Source organism: Dicentrarchus labrax, unplaced genomic scaffold (assembly GCF_905237075.1).
Source record: "Dicentrarchus labrax unplaced genomic scaffold, dlabrax2021, whole genome shotgun sequence".
In the NCBI taxonomy this organism is placed as follows: Eukaryota; Metazoa; Chordata; class Actinopteri; family Moronidae; genus Dicentrarchus; species Dicentrarchus labrax.
Genome location: NW_026136713.1, coordinates 3,989,205 through 4,007,230, shown reverse-complemented (window position 1 = coordinate 4,007,230; position 18,026 = coordinate 3,989,205). Strand labels below are relative to the sequence as shown.

Below are 18,026 nucleotides of genomic sequence, written 5' to 3'. Positions count from 1 at the left end.
GCAGCAGCCTTGGCATCCAGCATGATCCAGGCAATGAATTCCACAAAGCACTATGCAAAATGATGCTGTTCCCCCCCCAAAAGCCCCAAACAATTGGCAGTGATCAACATGTAACCCCACTGACACCAAACATGAAAACAGGAGGGATGTGATTACCTTTCCTCAGCTTGCAGGAGGTGCAAATGTTACCTTCCTCAACCCAAGCCTTGATCTTAGCATTGCGGTTGAGAGGGGCAGCCCTTCCCCATGAGAGAACAATTGCAAAACAAAAACTGGATGGCACAAAGAAAGTGGCAGAATGGAAGCTACTGCTACTGGTACAACAACACATATAGGAGGGAATATTTTTTCAGAAGTGGGGAGGAAGACAAACATATCGGATGCTCTCAAGACAAAGGAGGGAGAGTTCAGTCCATAGCACATTCTCAACCAACAAGGAGTGGAAAAGAGGGGGTGGATTATGCCAGTGAAAAAGTTTGGATGTTAATGATGATCACTACATCACCTCATTTCATTCATTTCTAGTAGCCGCCTTGTTATGTGATGTTACGCAAGATTCCCGAAGAGAGCGACACTGTGTTGGATCAGTACAGTCAATAAGAAAAATCAAACCATAGCAAACCAGGACATGCACAAGTCACACAAGTGCAACAGTACACCTGATGTCTTATGTAATGAAATAGCAATAGGAATATAATCTGTTCTAACCATATTTAATAAAAAAAATCTTTCTAATAATTAATTACGCCACAGGACTTGAACTGTCAATTGTTGGGGTTTTAAGAGTCAAGATCTCAAGATTCCTTTTGTGTTACACCTTATAATACAAATATAAGAGAGCTAAATTCTTAGGTAAAATTAGTGAAATTTTCTTTCGTTTTGGTGTGTAAAAAGGCTAGACCCCCACGTTACAGAAGTAAAGCAGAAGTGCTGTCAGTTAAGACATCAGCAGTTTACTAACAGAGATAGTCAGCATAAATTCAATGATATGGTGATAAATGCACAACTACCTACAAAAACTAAGTGGGCTAACTGACTAAACTGTAGCAGGTTGCATGAATGCATAATGAATGACCATTCATGTCTGCTCTCAATCTGCATAAAGTTAGGTTGTCACAATGTATAGGCTTAATGTCCGGGATGATCTGTGTCAGCACTCTGCACTGGGTCAAAGTCAAATGAATTACTCACTGGTCATGCATAATAGGCTTCTGTGACATATGAGCCTGTGTGATGTGTAGTGGGCAAACGTTGAATCTTCTGCTCCTGACTGCGTTTAACTTCCAAATTTTGGTAAGTGAGTGAAATTACAATCATTTAGGAAAATATAGTGATGTAAGTAAATGGGATGTTTAAGATTTGTCTCCCCACCTCTCTCTTTTGTCACAGGTTGGATAATATGCACTGGACAGAGTCTCAACAACTCCTTATGGAAGTACAATCAGTCTCAAGATGGACGCCTGCTTTATGACTTACACTCCCCTCATCAGAGTGATATTGGGTCTTTTAGATATGGGTTTTAATGCCACTGAGGACAATATTGGAACCCTTAGAAAACCAATAGAAGCCAATGCAAAATCTTATAAAAAGGGACAGTGTAAGTCGTAGTGCAAGCTTGAATTGACCAGGGCACAACCTCTCCTACACAGGCCTATCAGGGTACAGAGTAATGGCCAGAGTGTCACGATAATCACTTCGCACACCAGGTTCAGAGCTTCACCACAACAGACCCTCTGCCGCAGAAACTGAGCAGCCCATATTTTTTGTGCTGTGTTATTGTCTGTAATAGCAGCTTAAAATAGAACCGTTTTCGATAATAGCTTGAGAATACACATAAAGATTAAACAGGTATTTACCTGTCCCCTTCCCTCCCCTCTCTGTCTGTCCTTTGAAAAAAACCACAGAAGAAAAGAAGGCGACAGAGGCATTTAGAAAATGTCAGCTCTTGCCCCTTGGGCTGCACCACATGTTGTGCTCGAGCAATAAACACGTATAAGCCTCCCGCTATGAAAAGCTTCCTGAGTAGAACATTTCCCTGGCAGTCAGAGTAAATGCTGCTATTCATTTGTTGTAAAGATTCGGGGGGGGTGAGGGTCTGAAACTTGGAAACTGCAAAGTGTTTAACGTGGCACAAAAAAATGAAGGAAAAGTGAGACACTGTTTGCATCAGGCACTGAAAATAACTAGACGAAGGTATAAGAGAGCTGGAGGGGAAAAACCTATTGTTGGATCCCTGGTATGTGCTTGTCCATGGCATGGGCCCATACAAAGTAGGGCAACCATATAGGGGGCGAGGGTAGGGGGCTTCATTTGCTTAGCAAAGGCAGAGCTTCAGTAAGGGGTTAGTAAGGGAGGGTCATTCACGGATGGCCAAGGCTTTTAAATGGTTGTTACCTGGAGCTGTTAAAAAACGACAACAAAGAAAACAACAAAATCAAACAGAACATTAGAAAGGAACAAAAAAGTACAGCAGCGCAGTGATATTCAACCATTTCTTTTTCACTCAAACTCATTCACAACACATCTATGCATGTCACAGCTGTCTTTTCTCAGTTAACAGGGAATTCACTTATTCCCACATTGCCACATATTTCACTTGTAATGCGAAACATAGTTTAACTGAGGCAACACAAAAACGACACAACACATACCAGCATTTAGGAACTTAAAATGAAAAAGAAATAAGCTGATATGGACAAGTGAGACAAAATATGTGGAATAAGAGGTGCAGCGTAGGCTGTTGGGACTCTTACAGTTGAGATCCATGTACCAGGCATCATTGCCGTACTGGTACTTCCAGATGGTTTGGCCAATAGAGCAGACCAGAGAGATGGCTAGCAGGCAGCCAAACAGCACAAGGATCTGAAAGTTGGTGATCCGCTCCACGTTGGACAGCTTCAGAGGAGGCCGAGTAGAATTCTGGGTAAAACATAACAAGACAGTTGTGATTTTAAAAAAGTTTGGCCAAAGGTGATGCTGTCTTGTGTTTCTGTGCTCTGAGAACAGCAATAATATAATATAAAAACATAATGAGTTTTGGTGACATACACAAGGGCACATGCAGTCTGACTAAATACTGTATGTTATTTTCTGGTTAAACAGATTTAGTTGTATAACCAAAATGTACATTCTTGTAACTGCAAATAATGCCCACCAAATATGCAAATGTGCTGATTACCTGCATAAGCTTTGTGTCATGTCCAGTGTAGACCACCACACCATGCACCCACTGAGTGTTCCTCAGTTGAGCTCCTCTCAATAAGATCTGATCTGGACCCAGTGGTACCGTACTGTAGTAAGAAACATCATTGCCATGAGTACATTCTTCATACTTTCATACTTTTCTTTTGGTTGATACTTCAAGCCTTCTAATCACCCTCAATCAATGAGTATTGATCTTACATACAATCACTGATTTAACAAAACCCTTTCAGATTCCTTATTGATAAACATGCCAATACTAACAATACCCAATAACCAATATTACAACAATGAATAATCTATCCCGACAGGGAAGCATTACACCACAACACCAACTAGGTCATTAGTATTTTGCGATGCTGTGAAAGGCTTCACATCAGTAACATTTATAAACACAGCCGGTAGTAAAACTGGCTTCTATTTCTAATTTCTAAAATTGCATTTTCTATCTAAAACTCTAAACGTTTGGCATTAAACAAGTTGTATTAATAGATGTTTAAACTGACACATATCCAAACCTTTAGGATTTGAAGTTGTATATTGGCAAAACAGAATAATGGAGAAAAACCTTTACTTTCATTATTTACGTCAATATGATAATACTTCCCATCAAACTATGAACCCACAAAAAGCCAAGTATAGCTCTGGATAACGATGGTTATTGAGGTGAGCTTTACTGTCCCAGACTCCTGGAATCAAGCCATAAAACCATAACAGCAGGCATACAGAATATAATCCATTTTCCCTAGAACAACAAAGCCTCAAAAGAAATATGTAATTAAATATCACTGAAGCAGGTTCTTTCATTTATTCATTAAGATTAAATCACTCCTAAACTCTCATAATGCACCGATATTGGCCCTGCTCCTGGCTAGTAGGCTACTGAGTAGGTAACAGAGGCAGAGAGAGCCAGGCATGGAGCTCTGCAACTGGGCCCACCTGTGTCTATCCAGCCGGATGTTCCCAACAAACTCATACAGATGGCGGTTTGGGCTCTCGCACTCCATCCGCCCAGAGAGACGCATTAGGCTGTCGATGTCCTTTATGTCTGCAGTCACTTGGAGACCCTATTGATGTAGTTACAGCAGGTTAGATTTGTGCTGCAGACTTGTGGAAGATTCCTTTTAGTTCTCATTGTATAGACAGTAACTTACATAAAGAAAGAATAAAAAAAGATAATCACCTGTCTGATTTTAAGGTTTGTTTCTCCGTCCAAGTTAGATGTTTCAATGTAGCACATACCCTGCGGTTCACTGTGGTGGAGGGAGAGGATATACACACTTGGAGTAATCATAAACTGCTTTTCAATGATATATTACAGGATATCTAACCTTAGCTGTTCATTATTGTTTTATATTATTATAATTGTATATAATATTACTATAATACATATATATATATATATAACAAAATCTGAGGGACAACACAACAACTATATAAGTCTATATCACTGCAGACAAAGACGCTGCATGTCAGCCTAAAGGCCAATAAATCTACATCAAAGTTTTACTGAGTGGAAGTCACCAGTTTAATGTACAGTTAATATCCTCAAGACAGATATAACATTTTTGTTTGCTGCTACAACGCAGCTTAACTGTCTTTTAAGAAAATCTAAATTACACTGAAAAGGGATAGAGAGAGGAGAGAGAGAGAAAAAAAACACTAGAGTAGGGTGATATAGGCAAGCAGGCATGCCGAGCACAAAAAACAGAGCGGACAAATAGGCCTCTGACAGACTCTGGGCACAGGGACAGAGAGTTAGAGCATGCCGGTGCTTAAGGTGAGCTGGGTCCCTGGTTAGCTACTCTTTTAATAGGGTGATTTATTCATACCGAAGGCTGGTCCAAACACACACAGGGTGGAAGGGAAAATCAAAAAGAGATCTGGACACTGAAGCCCAACCACAATCAATGGATGGTTTGGAGTATGCTCCTATTAGCCATCAAACAAGAGCTTTGTTTCATGGAAATTAGCAGAAGTCTGCTGTGATGGCAATTTTAATACTTTGTACTATTTATAAAACAGCTGAAAAATGCTTTGATACTGATGAGGAATCTTTTAACTACACTTGGGCCTGTTCAAATGTCAGTAACATGTTGTGGAAAGTTAGCAACACTATAATTCCATGATGCTTTTCAGCTTTTCAACTTGGAATGTGACTGCATGCAAATTGTCTTATAAAATGAAACTGTTGCATTCAGGATGCCATACAAGCCATGCAAGGGCACGAATATGTAGAATATATTCACACCCATAACACACAGGGAGCATTTGCTCCTGTGCTGTAATACTAGATGTCTCCATTCAGCGGTATTAGAAGTTTCAGCCAAACATTGAAAAGGTCCTACTGTACATGTGACGTTGTAAAACAAAATCCAGCATAATAAAATGACTGTATAAAAAATATTATAGCTGACAAACAACAATGTAGAGGAAAAGTAGAAAAAAGTTGCTAGAATAATCCCAGGCTACTGTCTTCCTCAAGTGTGAAAAATAAAATAGAGCTAAAGTGTTTTGTCCCAGTTATACACACAGTCCCTATCTCTCCCACCGCTGTTTTGTTGGTTGATGTTGCTGGTTTCCTGACCTTGACGACAGTATGACGAGGTCAGCCGGGAGGTGATCCCCATTTGCAGCTCTGACTACTTCCCCAACAGCCACCTGATATTACCAACCACACACCAGCAGGGGGCGAGAGAGAGAAAGTGTGGCAGTTGTTCGCACAGGGGGCAGGAGAGGAGAGGATGAGAAAAAAACAAGGAGGGATGGAGGGGGTTAAAAGAATAAAAAAACACAGACAGACAGACAAACAGCAAACACATAAAGGGAGAGAGACAACTGTTTCAGTTTCAGGGAGATGAGAAGAGCACAATGATCAGTCCTGTGTGATCAGAGGGTATGGTTGGTCATCTGTTCTCCTTTTCACAAAACCATTTAGAAAAACACGATGCAGTGAAGCTGATGATACAGTCGCTCAGAAGTCTGAAGTTTATAAAGAAAAGAGTGATTTTTGAAAACACACTGTTTAGTATGAATACAATTTGTCGTAAATTTGTACTTAAATAATCTTAGAAGAGTGACAGAATTGATGTAAGGCCCATCCAAAGCAGGTCCAAACGGTTTTTTGAAAAGGTGAAGGAGGTAGGTCGGTTTATGTTGACATGATCAATTATAATCCAAATTCACATTATCACTGTCACACCTAGAGAAATGATGGTTGGCACAACAAGATACATAGCATCACAACCCTTTACTAGACTCTTTAAGGTATGTATTACTAAATCAAATTTTAAATTCTGATTTTTAAAGGCAAGATTTTCAGCCACTTTGCCTATATTAGCTAGATGCATTATCTAACCATCACTTCTTTAGGGAGAGTTGAGAGAAGAAGCAAAAAGAAGAAAATAAGAAAGAAGGGAGATGTTCCCCACAATCTGGTTGCAGGGTGGACTCTAATACCTGGACGATAAAATGGCAGCATCCGCAGGAACGAAATCCCTGCCATTTACTCTAAAAATATCGCCCACCTCAACCTGTAAAAATAAACTGGTTACTGCTGTGCACAGCCTATAAAAACAGCATAAATGGAAACATGAGTTCTATATCAGGAGTAAAAATGCACAGCTGGGAAGAAAAAAAGGTAAGTACATTAAAGCAGTAAACATGGTATAATACTGATGAGAAGACACGCTGAAGAAACAGCTGGAGCCTTCTTTCCATTACCGCTGCACTTTGCATAACAGGTGCAACCACTCAGCATATTCCATAATTCAACAACTTCAGAAGAAAATCAACATATCAACATATTCAATAAATGATGAACAAGCTCTCCGTGACTGCATATTCCTATCTAATTTCCAGGTCCAGTGTGTAGGATTTAGTGGCATCTAGCGGTGTAGTGGTACATTAAAACCCTTGGTTTGTCGCTTCTGAGCTACTGTAGAAAAATGGCGGTTCAACATAGCGAACTGGATGGAAGGCAACCCGCAGCGTTTGAAGATAAAAATGTCTTATTCCAAGGTAACAAAAACATGATTCCAATATTTAGGTGATTATACATTAATGAAAGCATATCTATGAATATTATATTCAATTTCTGCCAATAGGTCCCACTAAATGTTACACACTGGAGCTTTAATGTCTATTTTTTAAACGTCATGAATTGCATCCTTAAAGATTTAAAGAGAAGGCCATTCTAATTTATTTTGTTACAAAGACAAACATGGGAAGAAGGTTTTAGTAGATAGGACTTATAAGTTGTCAAGTTTATCATGTGACTCACATGTGAGTACATAAAGACAAGGCAACACATTTAGTTATGAGGAAACAGGTACATTTGCAATACTCTTTAGATAACATTTGGTTTCTAGAGTATAAAAAAACAGAATTACATGAAATGCATAAAAGGTAATTTAAGGATTTTGCTCCCAAAACCATGGAGACTGACACTGTTATTGATAATAATGGTGATCTAGATATTTGGCCTTATGCAAGCTGCCCTCAAAGAGTTAGTAGTTAAAGGAACTTGGAGACCAAGCAGAAATTTGGGAGGGAAGCCACTTTTACAATATGCATGATGGAGATGTAAAAAGCATCAATAATTTAAAGTTAGCCTTTTTAGAGAGGATATCTATGTGTATGGAGTGGAGGGACATCCAGCAAGGAACACAGTGATTTTGTTCCAGCAGGAAACATATATGATTCATGAATCATATATGTTGTTTGTGAACATCTTAGTTAGAGAAACCCTGTGCTATCCTGGTAAAGGTCTTTTAAAAAGTTTCATTTAATCTAATTAGACCTTTTTGACCCCACCATTCAGCATCTATAATGTACAACCATATATATTAGGTTTATTTTAGCATGCTCTTATAGCATGTATTGTGTCTTAAATATGTGATGTATGTGAGTTTCCTGATATCTACCTGTTAGTATTCATTTGAAAACATTACATTACTTTTGCTATAGCAATAAGAATGTGCAGTTATTAGGGTAGAAGTTGAGATGGCAACATGTTTACACAGACAGTACATCTCCTGCTGTTAATTTAGTTCTCAAGAAAGAAAAAATCAACAAATACTTCATGTAATAAATAAATTCTCAAGTCTGTGTCATATCCCTGAGAGCAGGGATACAGATTCAGGTTATATTGCATGGCTGCATGCTGGATGTACCTTCTAATGGATGAGGCAGTATTACCCATTATCAAACAGTCCCAATCTATGTAATTTCTGCACTGCCTGGTGTTTTTTTCTCCACACCCCCTGCTTTTAGCCAAATTGTTCCAGCCACAGTAATAAAATTGTTTCATTATGAGGGTAGAGCAGAAGCCCCTCTTTGTCCTGCAGCATCGCCTTCTAATGACCGTCCACATGGAAACGCTGGATTAATTAGTGTCTGGATACTAGAGGGGTCAGAGGGTGCATGTGTGTGTGAGATTTCTCCAACTGAAAACAACACAATAGACGGACAAACTGGTAGAATGAATGACCTGTTTTCAGCTCTAGATCAAAAAAATGTGAAAATCACCCTTAGTGACACATTATTGGTACATACCTTCTCCCAATGCACAATCTCCCAGGCACCATTCCTCAATACTGTGGTAAGTAATGAGAGAGAAGGGGGAAGTTACAATAAGACAGAAAGAGGAAGTAAACAAGACATGGAAAAAAGAATAAGAGCCAAAGAGAGAGTTGGTACAAAGAGCATGACAAACCTGCATTCAGGTTGTTTAGCCATGTTACAAGGCAGAAAGTTAGGTTTTTATCCAGCCCTACTTGCTTGCTCACAATAATAAATACAGGATGTTCTCTAGTAAAAACCAACAATATACTGGCCCTCCTCTTCAAATACCAGATGAAGAAGTGGTTTTCAATACCTTGACATTCCTTTTTGTTGACAACACCGTCAGCATTGTGACGTTTCTGGAAGGAAATGAGAAAAAAATACTCAAATTACACATCTATATTTTCCTCTAATAAACATTCATTAAAAACAATTCAAATCCCTGAGTGAGAAATCAATGTGATGTTATATTTACATACAAATAAGAAGGAAAATAAACTAATCATACAAATATGAACTATCCTGGATTATAAGAGTCTCAACTTCTCTGGTTGTATAGGAGGAAATGGCTTTGAGAGACTGACACTGTATAGCAACTTACTACAGTGAGAGAGAGAGAGAGAGAGAGAGAGAGAGAGAGAGAGAGAGAGAGAGAGAGAGAGAGAGAGAGATGGACCTATTGAAGTCTGCAGTTACAAGCTGCAGAAAGATTACACCTTTGCGCTGACTTTAAACCGTACAGTATGTGAATAATCTCACTACTACGACTATACAACTTTTTGCAGGAACCTCTGCGTTACATGTGGTGACACATTCTCAATATCTCTCTCTCAGTCAAGCCACCAAAAAGCAAACATGAAGACAAAGGCCAATCTACAACAGGTGACCAAACTGAAAGGCTATTGGCTAAAACCAGTAGTAGTAGAAAGTGGTCAGGCCTTACAGTTTGTTTTAGATTTCCATCATTTATGAGATATGTTTAAATTTAATGTGATGTTTGTTAATGCTGTTTGTGCCTGAAGAAAGTCTGATTAATCAAAAGACCATCAACAGGAAATAAACAGTATGCAGAATCTACTTTTTGCCATGACACCAACATGGGCGAGCTTTAGTGCTACAACGCCATGATACTGGGGCTCAGTACTACCTGATAAGAGGAAAAATCAAGTAGTGATATAAAGTTTGTCACACAGGGAAGCTTAGAGTTAAAATGAATTTCATATAAAATAATCAATCAAACAGTATACTGTATTAGAGTCTGCATACAAAAAAGCCCAAACTATCCTATGAAGTGTTGTATGGGACCACAAACACAAATCAGCAGTATTACTTCCTCTCATGTCCTTCTTGTCTGCTGAACAGTCATGCAATCAACTGTGACTTCAACAGCTGATTCCAAAGGACAGCTTGTCAACTAGCATCACGCTGAGTAATAATGTGTTGCTGAGTCCGTCTCCCTCCGAATAATCACTGTGTTTGAAAATCTAGCTGCTAAAAGCAACGTGCGCTGTAGTTGATTAGGGAGAGGACATATCCACTCTCATCCCAGCTAATAATCTGTTTACTTTAAGGATCCATTCTAATTCAGTCTAATTCTAATTTAATTTAAAGCAGATTTGGGTAATTTGGCACACTGTACTGTACATTTGAGGAGAAAAGTCTTCAGGCTGCTCACTGAGAAACCAGAGCAGCCGAGGTGTGTTGCATCAATACACAGCTGCTAATAGGGGAGAGGTATTCACTCTACTTGGCCACAAAAACATCTGTCTGATGCTATAGCTGCTATTACCCAGTCCTATCAAAGCTTGTATTATATAGTCCCTCTAAACGACACATTTTAAAAGGATTAAATAAACTGAATCTGCTCTAAACGCTTTTGTTCCATCCACTATTTTAAGTCCATCTCTCTCTTTATATTCCTCTGGTCTGTTTCTTATACTCCCCCTCTTTTACTCTCCGCTCTCCACTACATGACTTCTTTTTCAGATGAATCAAATTTGTTTTAATATCCCTGCAACATGCTGCAGTGTCTAATGAATGGGCTGGCTGTGTCACATGGCTTCAGCCTTTTACCAGCTACACTATGCTGAGAAAAAGTTTGCTAGTAGGGACCATTACAAGGCTCATCCATCATCCTCTGTGCAAGAACTGTCAGCTAATTTCATTCACCCGCATCTATTCTGGCTGCACAGACCCTCCTCTTTTTATAAACGTGTAGTAGGAGAGAAACTACATATCAGTTACTCTTACTGCACAACTTTTCCTGCCTTTTTCCTGCCTTTCACCCCATCTCTCTCTCTCTCTCTCTCTCTCTCTCTCTCTCTCTCTCTCTCTCTCTCTCTGTCTTCTTCTCTCTTGCTCCTTCCGTCCCAATGGACATGGAGAAAAGGAGATGTACTGTATTTAGATGATGTGTGTAATCACGGTGCAGTGGAGGGCGAGTAGCGTACAGAGGTTATGCGTAAATACTGCAGTATCAGGCCTCTGTAGACTTCAACCAGAGGAAAAAAATTAAAGCAGCTGAAGATAAAAGGGTAGAGCATCTGCAGTGTTACCTTGATTAACCTGCTAATATGGCTTTAACATAAATCTAATGAGACAGTGAGCAGCACTGAAGGAAGTTTAACCACACAAGAGTAATGAGAAACAGTGTTACTGTGTAAAAGTGCACCACACTGTTGTGAAACACTCTGCAGCTCGTGATTCACAATATTAGATTTCAGTTTAAGCTGAAAGATAGTTGAACTACTTGGAAACAAAGAGGCTGAGTCTGCCGCAGTAGAGACGGCCAGCAACGAGGTAAAATACGTGCTGTACAGTGTGTGTCCATAGTGCATGATTCATGAAGTTAGGGGTCGATATTGCCCTGTCAGGTCAACTTGTGAGGGACAGCACAGTACAGGGAACAGACGTGTGTGCAGGTGACCTTCAGCAATAAAGACAGAGTCATCACCACTCCGTTCCCATGTTTTTCACAACAGGCCAAGAGAAAAAGTGCTGCACTGGTCCCTTCAGCAAAAGATAGAAGCTAATAGTATCTGTCCACTGGGACCTACACAGAGGATCGCATTGCAGGGTCACTGCAATACAGCAGAATGCAACATTCCTCACTTAGTTCAGATGGACTTGAGTGGATTGTGAAAGTGGAGTAAACATATTTTGAAGCCTTTCACTTCCCAGCAAACAAGAATTCATACAATAAAAAGATTTAACCAAAACGAAATGAAATCAACCTTTCATACTAAATAAACTGCAAAACCTTTTGTCAAGCATCTGTTCAACAGTTCAAACTCACTCGAGGGCAGACAGTTGTTTTGTTTGGTTAGAACTAACTGCCTTTGTGCATGAGCATTCAGTATCTAGGTTAATTGACTGAATGAGTACTGTGGGTGCAGTAGGCACAGCTGTGACCTCTGAAATGAGTGAGTGTGAGAGTGAGTGTGCGTGTATGATGGTGCAGCTATATGTTGGGGAATATCCTGCTGTGGTCATGTAACCATCAATATCTCCTCTCGGCTCAGGGAACAGTTCAGCACTCTGAGGACATACGGTACAGTACGAGCGAGACAAAACAGAAGCCCCTGAATGGGGGACAGACTCTGACTCTTCAACTTAAGGTATTAATATAACTATTGACCTACCTTACCAACAAAATAGTGTCAGATTTTTCATAGAAGTTTATTTTACTTTAAGTATTTCATGTATTCAGACAATTGTGTTTTGATAAGTATTGTTAACTGCTGTTGGTTGTGCAGTATGTGACGACCCCTCTACTTGGTGGACTGCTGTTGGTTGCTTTCTGTCTCCAGGGTTGCAGACGTAATTGGGAGCTCAATCGGCAGCACGGGGCACACCTGGGCCCAGTGTGCATATATTTGGCAGATTTCCTCACCACACACATCTTTTGCGTTGTGGCTTTTAGTTTTCTTTTCTTTGTTTTTACATCACATTTTCACTCATCCACTCACAAAACTGACTTTACAGATTGCTCGCATCTCTTTGTTTTTGTTTGTTTTGATTATTTTGTTGTAAATAAATTACATTTATTGAGTTTACCCGGTGTGTTTTGTTGCAGTCTAGGAGCAGGGTTGTGACCGGTATATTAATGATATACATGGATAAAATGACTTTTTTTATGCAGACAAACTGAACATAAAACTTCTGCAAACATTACTTTATATGGCCAAAATATCTATGCTGTCAGCATTTATTATGATGTGATAGCTGGGACATAAAGGCTGCTTTAAACCAAATGCAAATTGAGCATTCAAATGTTTGTCCGTTGCCTTTTTATACTTGCTGAGTCTGACAGCTGTTGTGTGCACTTTCCAGAGATCGTATGACAAACACTTTTGTGCGACGATATATCATACTGTATATATTCAAGCCACAAAATTTATCGGAAAATACTTAGTGTAACAAAGGGTCTAAATGGTTTTTAAAATACAACCAAAGTCAAAGTTTCTCACTGAAAAAGAGATCTGAGAGGGTCACACAAACACCAAGACCAGTATCAAATAATATCCAAGGTTTTTCTTACCAGGTCCTCAATAATTTCCTTGACAGCAGCCACCACCAGGATAAAGAGCAGCGGCACCAGCGTGGTCCAGCGACCAGTGGGGGACACATCTGGGATTTGCTAAAAGAGACACAATAAGGAAAATTAAGAAAAATCTTGGCAAAAAAATGATTTCAGAAAAGAATACTGCAGAAACCGACTGCAATTTCTGGGTACTTTCATGGCTCAAAATAAAGCAAAGGCGGTGCTACAAACAGCCTCTGCCCAAAACCCACACACTGACAGATACATTTTTCTAGCGCCCTTCGAAAGGATGACGGTGGCCAACAGAAAAGGTTTGCACTATTTTTGACGTGAATTAATTGCATGGTCTTGTTGGCTCATTTGCAAGTTTGACATGGTTTTAGATTGATAATCATGCAAATTTGACATCACCAGACACCCAGTTGCTGGTGTCATCAATAGTGTCAAAAGGCTTTGCTTTAGTAGCCTGGTGCCAGACCTATGAAACTTAAAGGAGGTATATCCATCCGCACAAACAACCTTCTTAGTAAGTTATATTGCTCTCTTGACCACTGAATGTTTAATTATTTCACTATTTAAGTCTTTCAAAATTAACAGTCAAATACCAGTGTAATTAAAGGCAAGTGATGGCCACAGGAGACACTCACTGTTCCACTGCTCGAAGGAAACTTGAACGAAATAGATCTTTCGTCTCCCTCATCTGCATAGATGTTTTATTCAAGGTCGCAGCATCGACAGGACAGGTAATGAAGATTCACACTGGCTGCTTTTCAAAGCAGCTACTTCAAGGTCACTGGATAGAGCCCTTTCCCATCCTCAAAGCTCTCATTAACGAAGAGTAGGTAAAGACAGAATCTTACTCCTATACACTCCTTCCTTTCCTCATTTTTTCATCTTTTCTGCAAAGCTTTGAACACCTGAGACGTGGATTTGGGCTCCTTTGAATCATGTAGTAATAATTGGTGGTTGAGGCTTTAAGTGTTCTTAAAAGGGATCGATGCTGACCTACACTATACAGGCAAATCACTGCAATCTTCCTCGCAGAAAACTAAAGTCTTTCTTCTGCTAGTATTTACCAGTTTAAACAGTGGCAGTACTACTACTATCTGTGGTCGTTGTCGGCCTGTAATTTTCACATCACCCCTGCTTTTCTACTTGTGGCTCCACATCAGTTGGACTGTTTAACACAATGGAATGGTAGGGTTACAGTGAAGGAAGATACAGCCATCCACAGCACCCCATGCACATGTAATATGCAGTATAGTGTGTTGAGGCCGCAGGTAAATCTAGTTTCCTTCTAAGAGGAGGCACACATCGTATTACATGTATTATTCATTATCAGTCTATATAAAGTGCTGTGTCTCTGCGTGTGTGTGTTTGTGTGGTGAGCTGGTCTGTGTGAAATTACAGACATGACCTTTGGAAATGGTGTCTAGGTCATGGCAAACAGTAAAAAAGACCCCCCGCACACTAATGGGAATAAAGTAAACACTGAAGCTGAGAAGAGCAGTGGTTTAACATTTATAAGATAGTTTTCCAGCTTTCTTTATGTTTAAATGTATGTCACAGAAACCACGGGAACACAGCATCTTACCTGCAAGAGTGCAATGAAGAGAAAGAAGGCATTGGCTGCCCTCCTGAACTGTGAGTAGAGGAACCGGGGAAGGAAGGTGAGGACGTTATATTTGGCTGTGCTGAAGACCGCATCGAGCAGCAAACAAGGCCATGGGTGCAGGAGCAAGAGAGAGGGAGAAAAGAGAAAGAGAAATAAATGGTTCGTTGTCCAAATCTGAGCAGCAGATTTTACACATTCAAAATGCATTAAAAATGAATCTGAAAATCACCTGGTTCATATGTTGTCTAACCTAGTCATTCAAATATATTTAAAACAACCAATAATCCTTGTCCCTGCTCCCAGCCATTCAAGAGAGCCCTTCCTGTTGTAGAGACAGGTGCGTCTGTGTTTGTGTGTGAGACTGATGAACAGCAGAGACTGGTGGACTCAATGATCATAAAGAATAATTAGGAGGAAGAAGGGAGCTGACAGGGGGTGTATAAAGCTCCTGGCAGACGTGAGCTATGTTGCCTGTGCTGCAGTGGGGTTGGAGGGGCTGGGGGGTTGATGGTGATGGTGGTATATTGCGGCTGGCGGAGCTCTCAACAGCCCCAGAGTCAGACCTCCAGCAGTCTGATTTACAGCTGTGTTAAAGGCACGGCCAGAACAGCCACTTTGGGAGAGCATATATGCCATGATGTATGCCAAGCCACTGGCAATACTTTGCTTACTCACGCACACAAAAGCCGTCACAAACACACAAGCAGAATATGAGAGAGTATAGCCTCCAACTCTTCTAAAGGGGGCCAAGCATATGGATGTTAACATTAGTGATATCGCCGTTTTATTCCTGTTATACTGAATCATATTTGAGGACTACATTTTAAGCTTTTTTTCACTTGTAGTAGCTCCATGAGCACAATGTAAAGTTCTGGAAAAATGGGCTAGCATTGAATTCAGTTCATTTAAAAGAAGAGCTTTACATGCACTGTCATCTTCGCCGGCCCGTACAGCGAAGATGGCCGCGGTGAGTGAGAGGGACAGAGTGAAGGCTAAGTGAGTAAAAGCAAGGCATTGTTCTGACAGCAGTACAATGTAATACCAGCCTCACAGAGGAGCCTGATGAAGAGCCCTGTCAGAACAAGGGTCAACAAAGGACCAGCTTTGTTTCATTCAATAAAGTCTAGTCTTTAGTCTAGTCTGCTGTTGTTATTTCAGTTTCTGTTAAAAGACAACAAATCAGAATCTCTGGGTCACCTGTACAAACTACAGAGACTGATAGAGATTTACTGAGCTATGTTTAAAAAACATTTACATTTCTTATAACTGCTAATGAAGCAGAATAATACAGAAGTAAAGATATGTCCTATTTGAAACAATAAAATGTAAGCACTAGATGTAGTGTGTTGTGAACTTCTCTTTCTTGGATTATATGACTGACAGAACATTAGCTGATACCACAAAGGTCTGATCAATTCCATTCAGGCTTGATTGCCTATCCTTGGTGGTCGAATGGTCAAGTTTGAATTCTTTATCTTGAATTTGATTTTGAAATTGAAAACTTCAAATGTCACAAAGATAAATTCAAACCAAATAAATTCAGAATGTAAAAAATATGTAGCATATGAATTTCAGGTTAAATTGGTTATTAACCTAAAATCCTTACAGCAGCAACATACGAGCAAACAAAGTGAGATATAAGGTTAAATCATTTACTAACATAATCATATACAGCTAGGTATAACATTATGTTAAAGCAGTATTGTAACTAGGTTGCTTGATATCAGGAAATGCGTGTTTATTGTTGTCGTCTGGGAGGAAAGAGGAAGCTCAAAGTCTGACATTATAAACTGGAAATCCAATGAAAAATGCAAATGAGATATACAAGTTTGTAACACGTGGACTATGCTGGGCTGACTAATGTTAAACCAAACAAAGATACAGTATGTTTGTGTCTGTTTGAGTGAGAGAGAGAGAGTGTGTGTATAGTGGCTCAAGTGTTTGTGTGTCAGACCATCATTTCCACTTCACTCTTTTGTAATTTCCAATAGAAAACTTCAGGGGAAATCCAGTGGATGATCTGGTTTTTAATTTCTGTTCATTCTAATGTAGATCTGAGAGGATCATTTTAATTAACAGTAAGGTCACCATTTCAGTACAGTAGCCTACAAGCCCATAACAATACCATGAGAACATTCATATTAAGTACGGGCGACCTCACTGGGTATTAGACAGTTAGTGCCTGGTTGTGCTAATGCATACTGTAGTTACCGCCGCAGTCTATCCCTTGAGATATACTGGCTGGGGAAGCTCTAATGTAGCTTCAGCCTGAAGGCCCTGGCTTTATCGTTTCTCTCTTTCAATACATTTGTCATCTTGTCTTGGAGAACATTCTTCTCTTTCTGTTCAACACTTACTTCACTTACTTTCTGATCTCATGGGATAGTACTGTAAAGCATCCATGTCGTACTCTCTAGCTACTGCTATACACTGTATTACGTCCTCCACTGAGGCAAGGCAAGATAAAGAGCTCATTTAATACTCTCATTATGGATACATTTTCTTTCCTAGCAGTCCCTGTGGATCAGGATGACTGCATGAGAGAAGCACTTCCTCAACTCACTCATAGATATCCAGATTATAGCTATGCAGCACCGTCAGTGCTGTCTATCAACATTCCCACCACAGCAGAAATGCTTGACATTACACAATGAATGACATTATGAATTTAAGTCTGTTTTTATTGGTCTTATTAATTGAAACTACATTTGTTACTGTCAATTGAACATTTCACATGTCATTGAGTGTCATGTTGGATAGTCTTCATCTTTCAGCCACACTTTTTATCATCATCATCTTTAACAGTCAGAAATCCAAAAACCACCTGAAGCACCAATCAAAACCAGGAGGCGGGCCAAAAGGTGACGAGGATGTTCTGCGCCATGACTAGCAAAACTTCCACGACTGGTAATGACATCAGATTATGTTGTTAAAATGACTTAGTCATGACCCACCCAAGGGCATGTAGACTCTGAATGGGCTGCTGGGGGCCACAAATAGAACAAATGCTAACCAGCTGCTCCTAGATGAAGATTATCACAGTAAATATGCTTGAAACCTCCCCGCCTGTCTAAAAATGTATGTGTTACGAAAACAATGTCA

The 18,026-nt window shown here is 39.8% G+C and overlaps 1 protein-coding gene across 4 annotated transcripts in view; it reads right to left on the bottom strand.

The window, feature by feature from the left end:
• Positions 1-18,026, bottom strand: part of atp8a1 (ATPase phospholipid transporting 8A1) — a 101,548-nt gene that overhangs the window by 61,772 nt on the left and 21,750 nt on the right. For 2 of the 4 annotated variants that reach the window (XR_007887262.1, XM_051420335.1), the window contains exons 3-11: positions 14,904-15,003; positions 13,307-13,405; positions 9,080-9,125; positions 8,758-8,798; positions 5,789-5,862; positions 4,385-4,454; positions 4,141-4,268; positions 3,179-3,290; positions 2,754-2,919 (exon numbers count right to left, since the gene is read on the bottom strand). Coding sequence is in view for 3 of the 4 variants with exons in the window: in XM_051420335.1 (XP_051276295.1) it covers positions 2,754-2,919; positions 3,179-3,290; positions 4,141-4,268; positions 4,385-4,454; positions 5,789-5,862; positions 8,758-8,798; positions 9,080-9,125; positions 13,307-13,405; positions 14,904-15,003 (836 nt within the window). In the remaining variant the exon portion in view is untranslated. Of the gene's footprint in view, positions 1-2,753; positions 2,920-3,178; positions 3,291-4,140; positions 4,269-4,384; positions 4,455-5,788; positions 5,863-6,660; positions 6,735-8,757; positions 8,799-9,079; positions 9,126-13,306; positions 13,406-14,903; positions 15,004-18,026 lie in introns of all 4 variants that reach the window. The other 2 variants (XM_051420336.1, XM_051420337.1) reach the window with 1 other exon arrangement.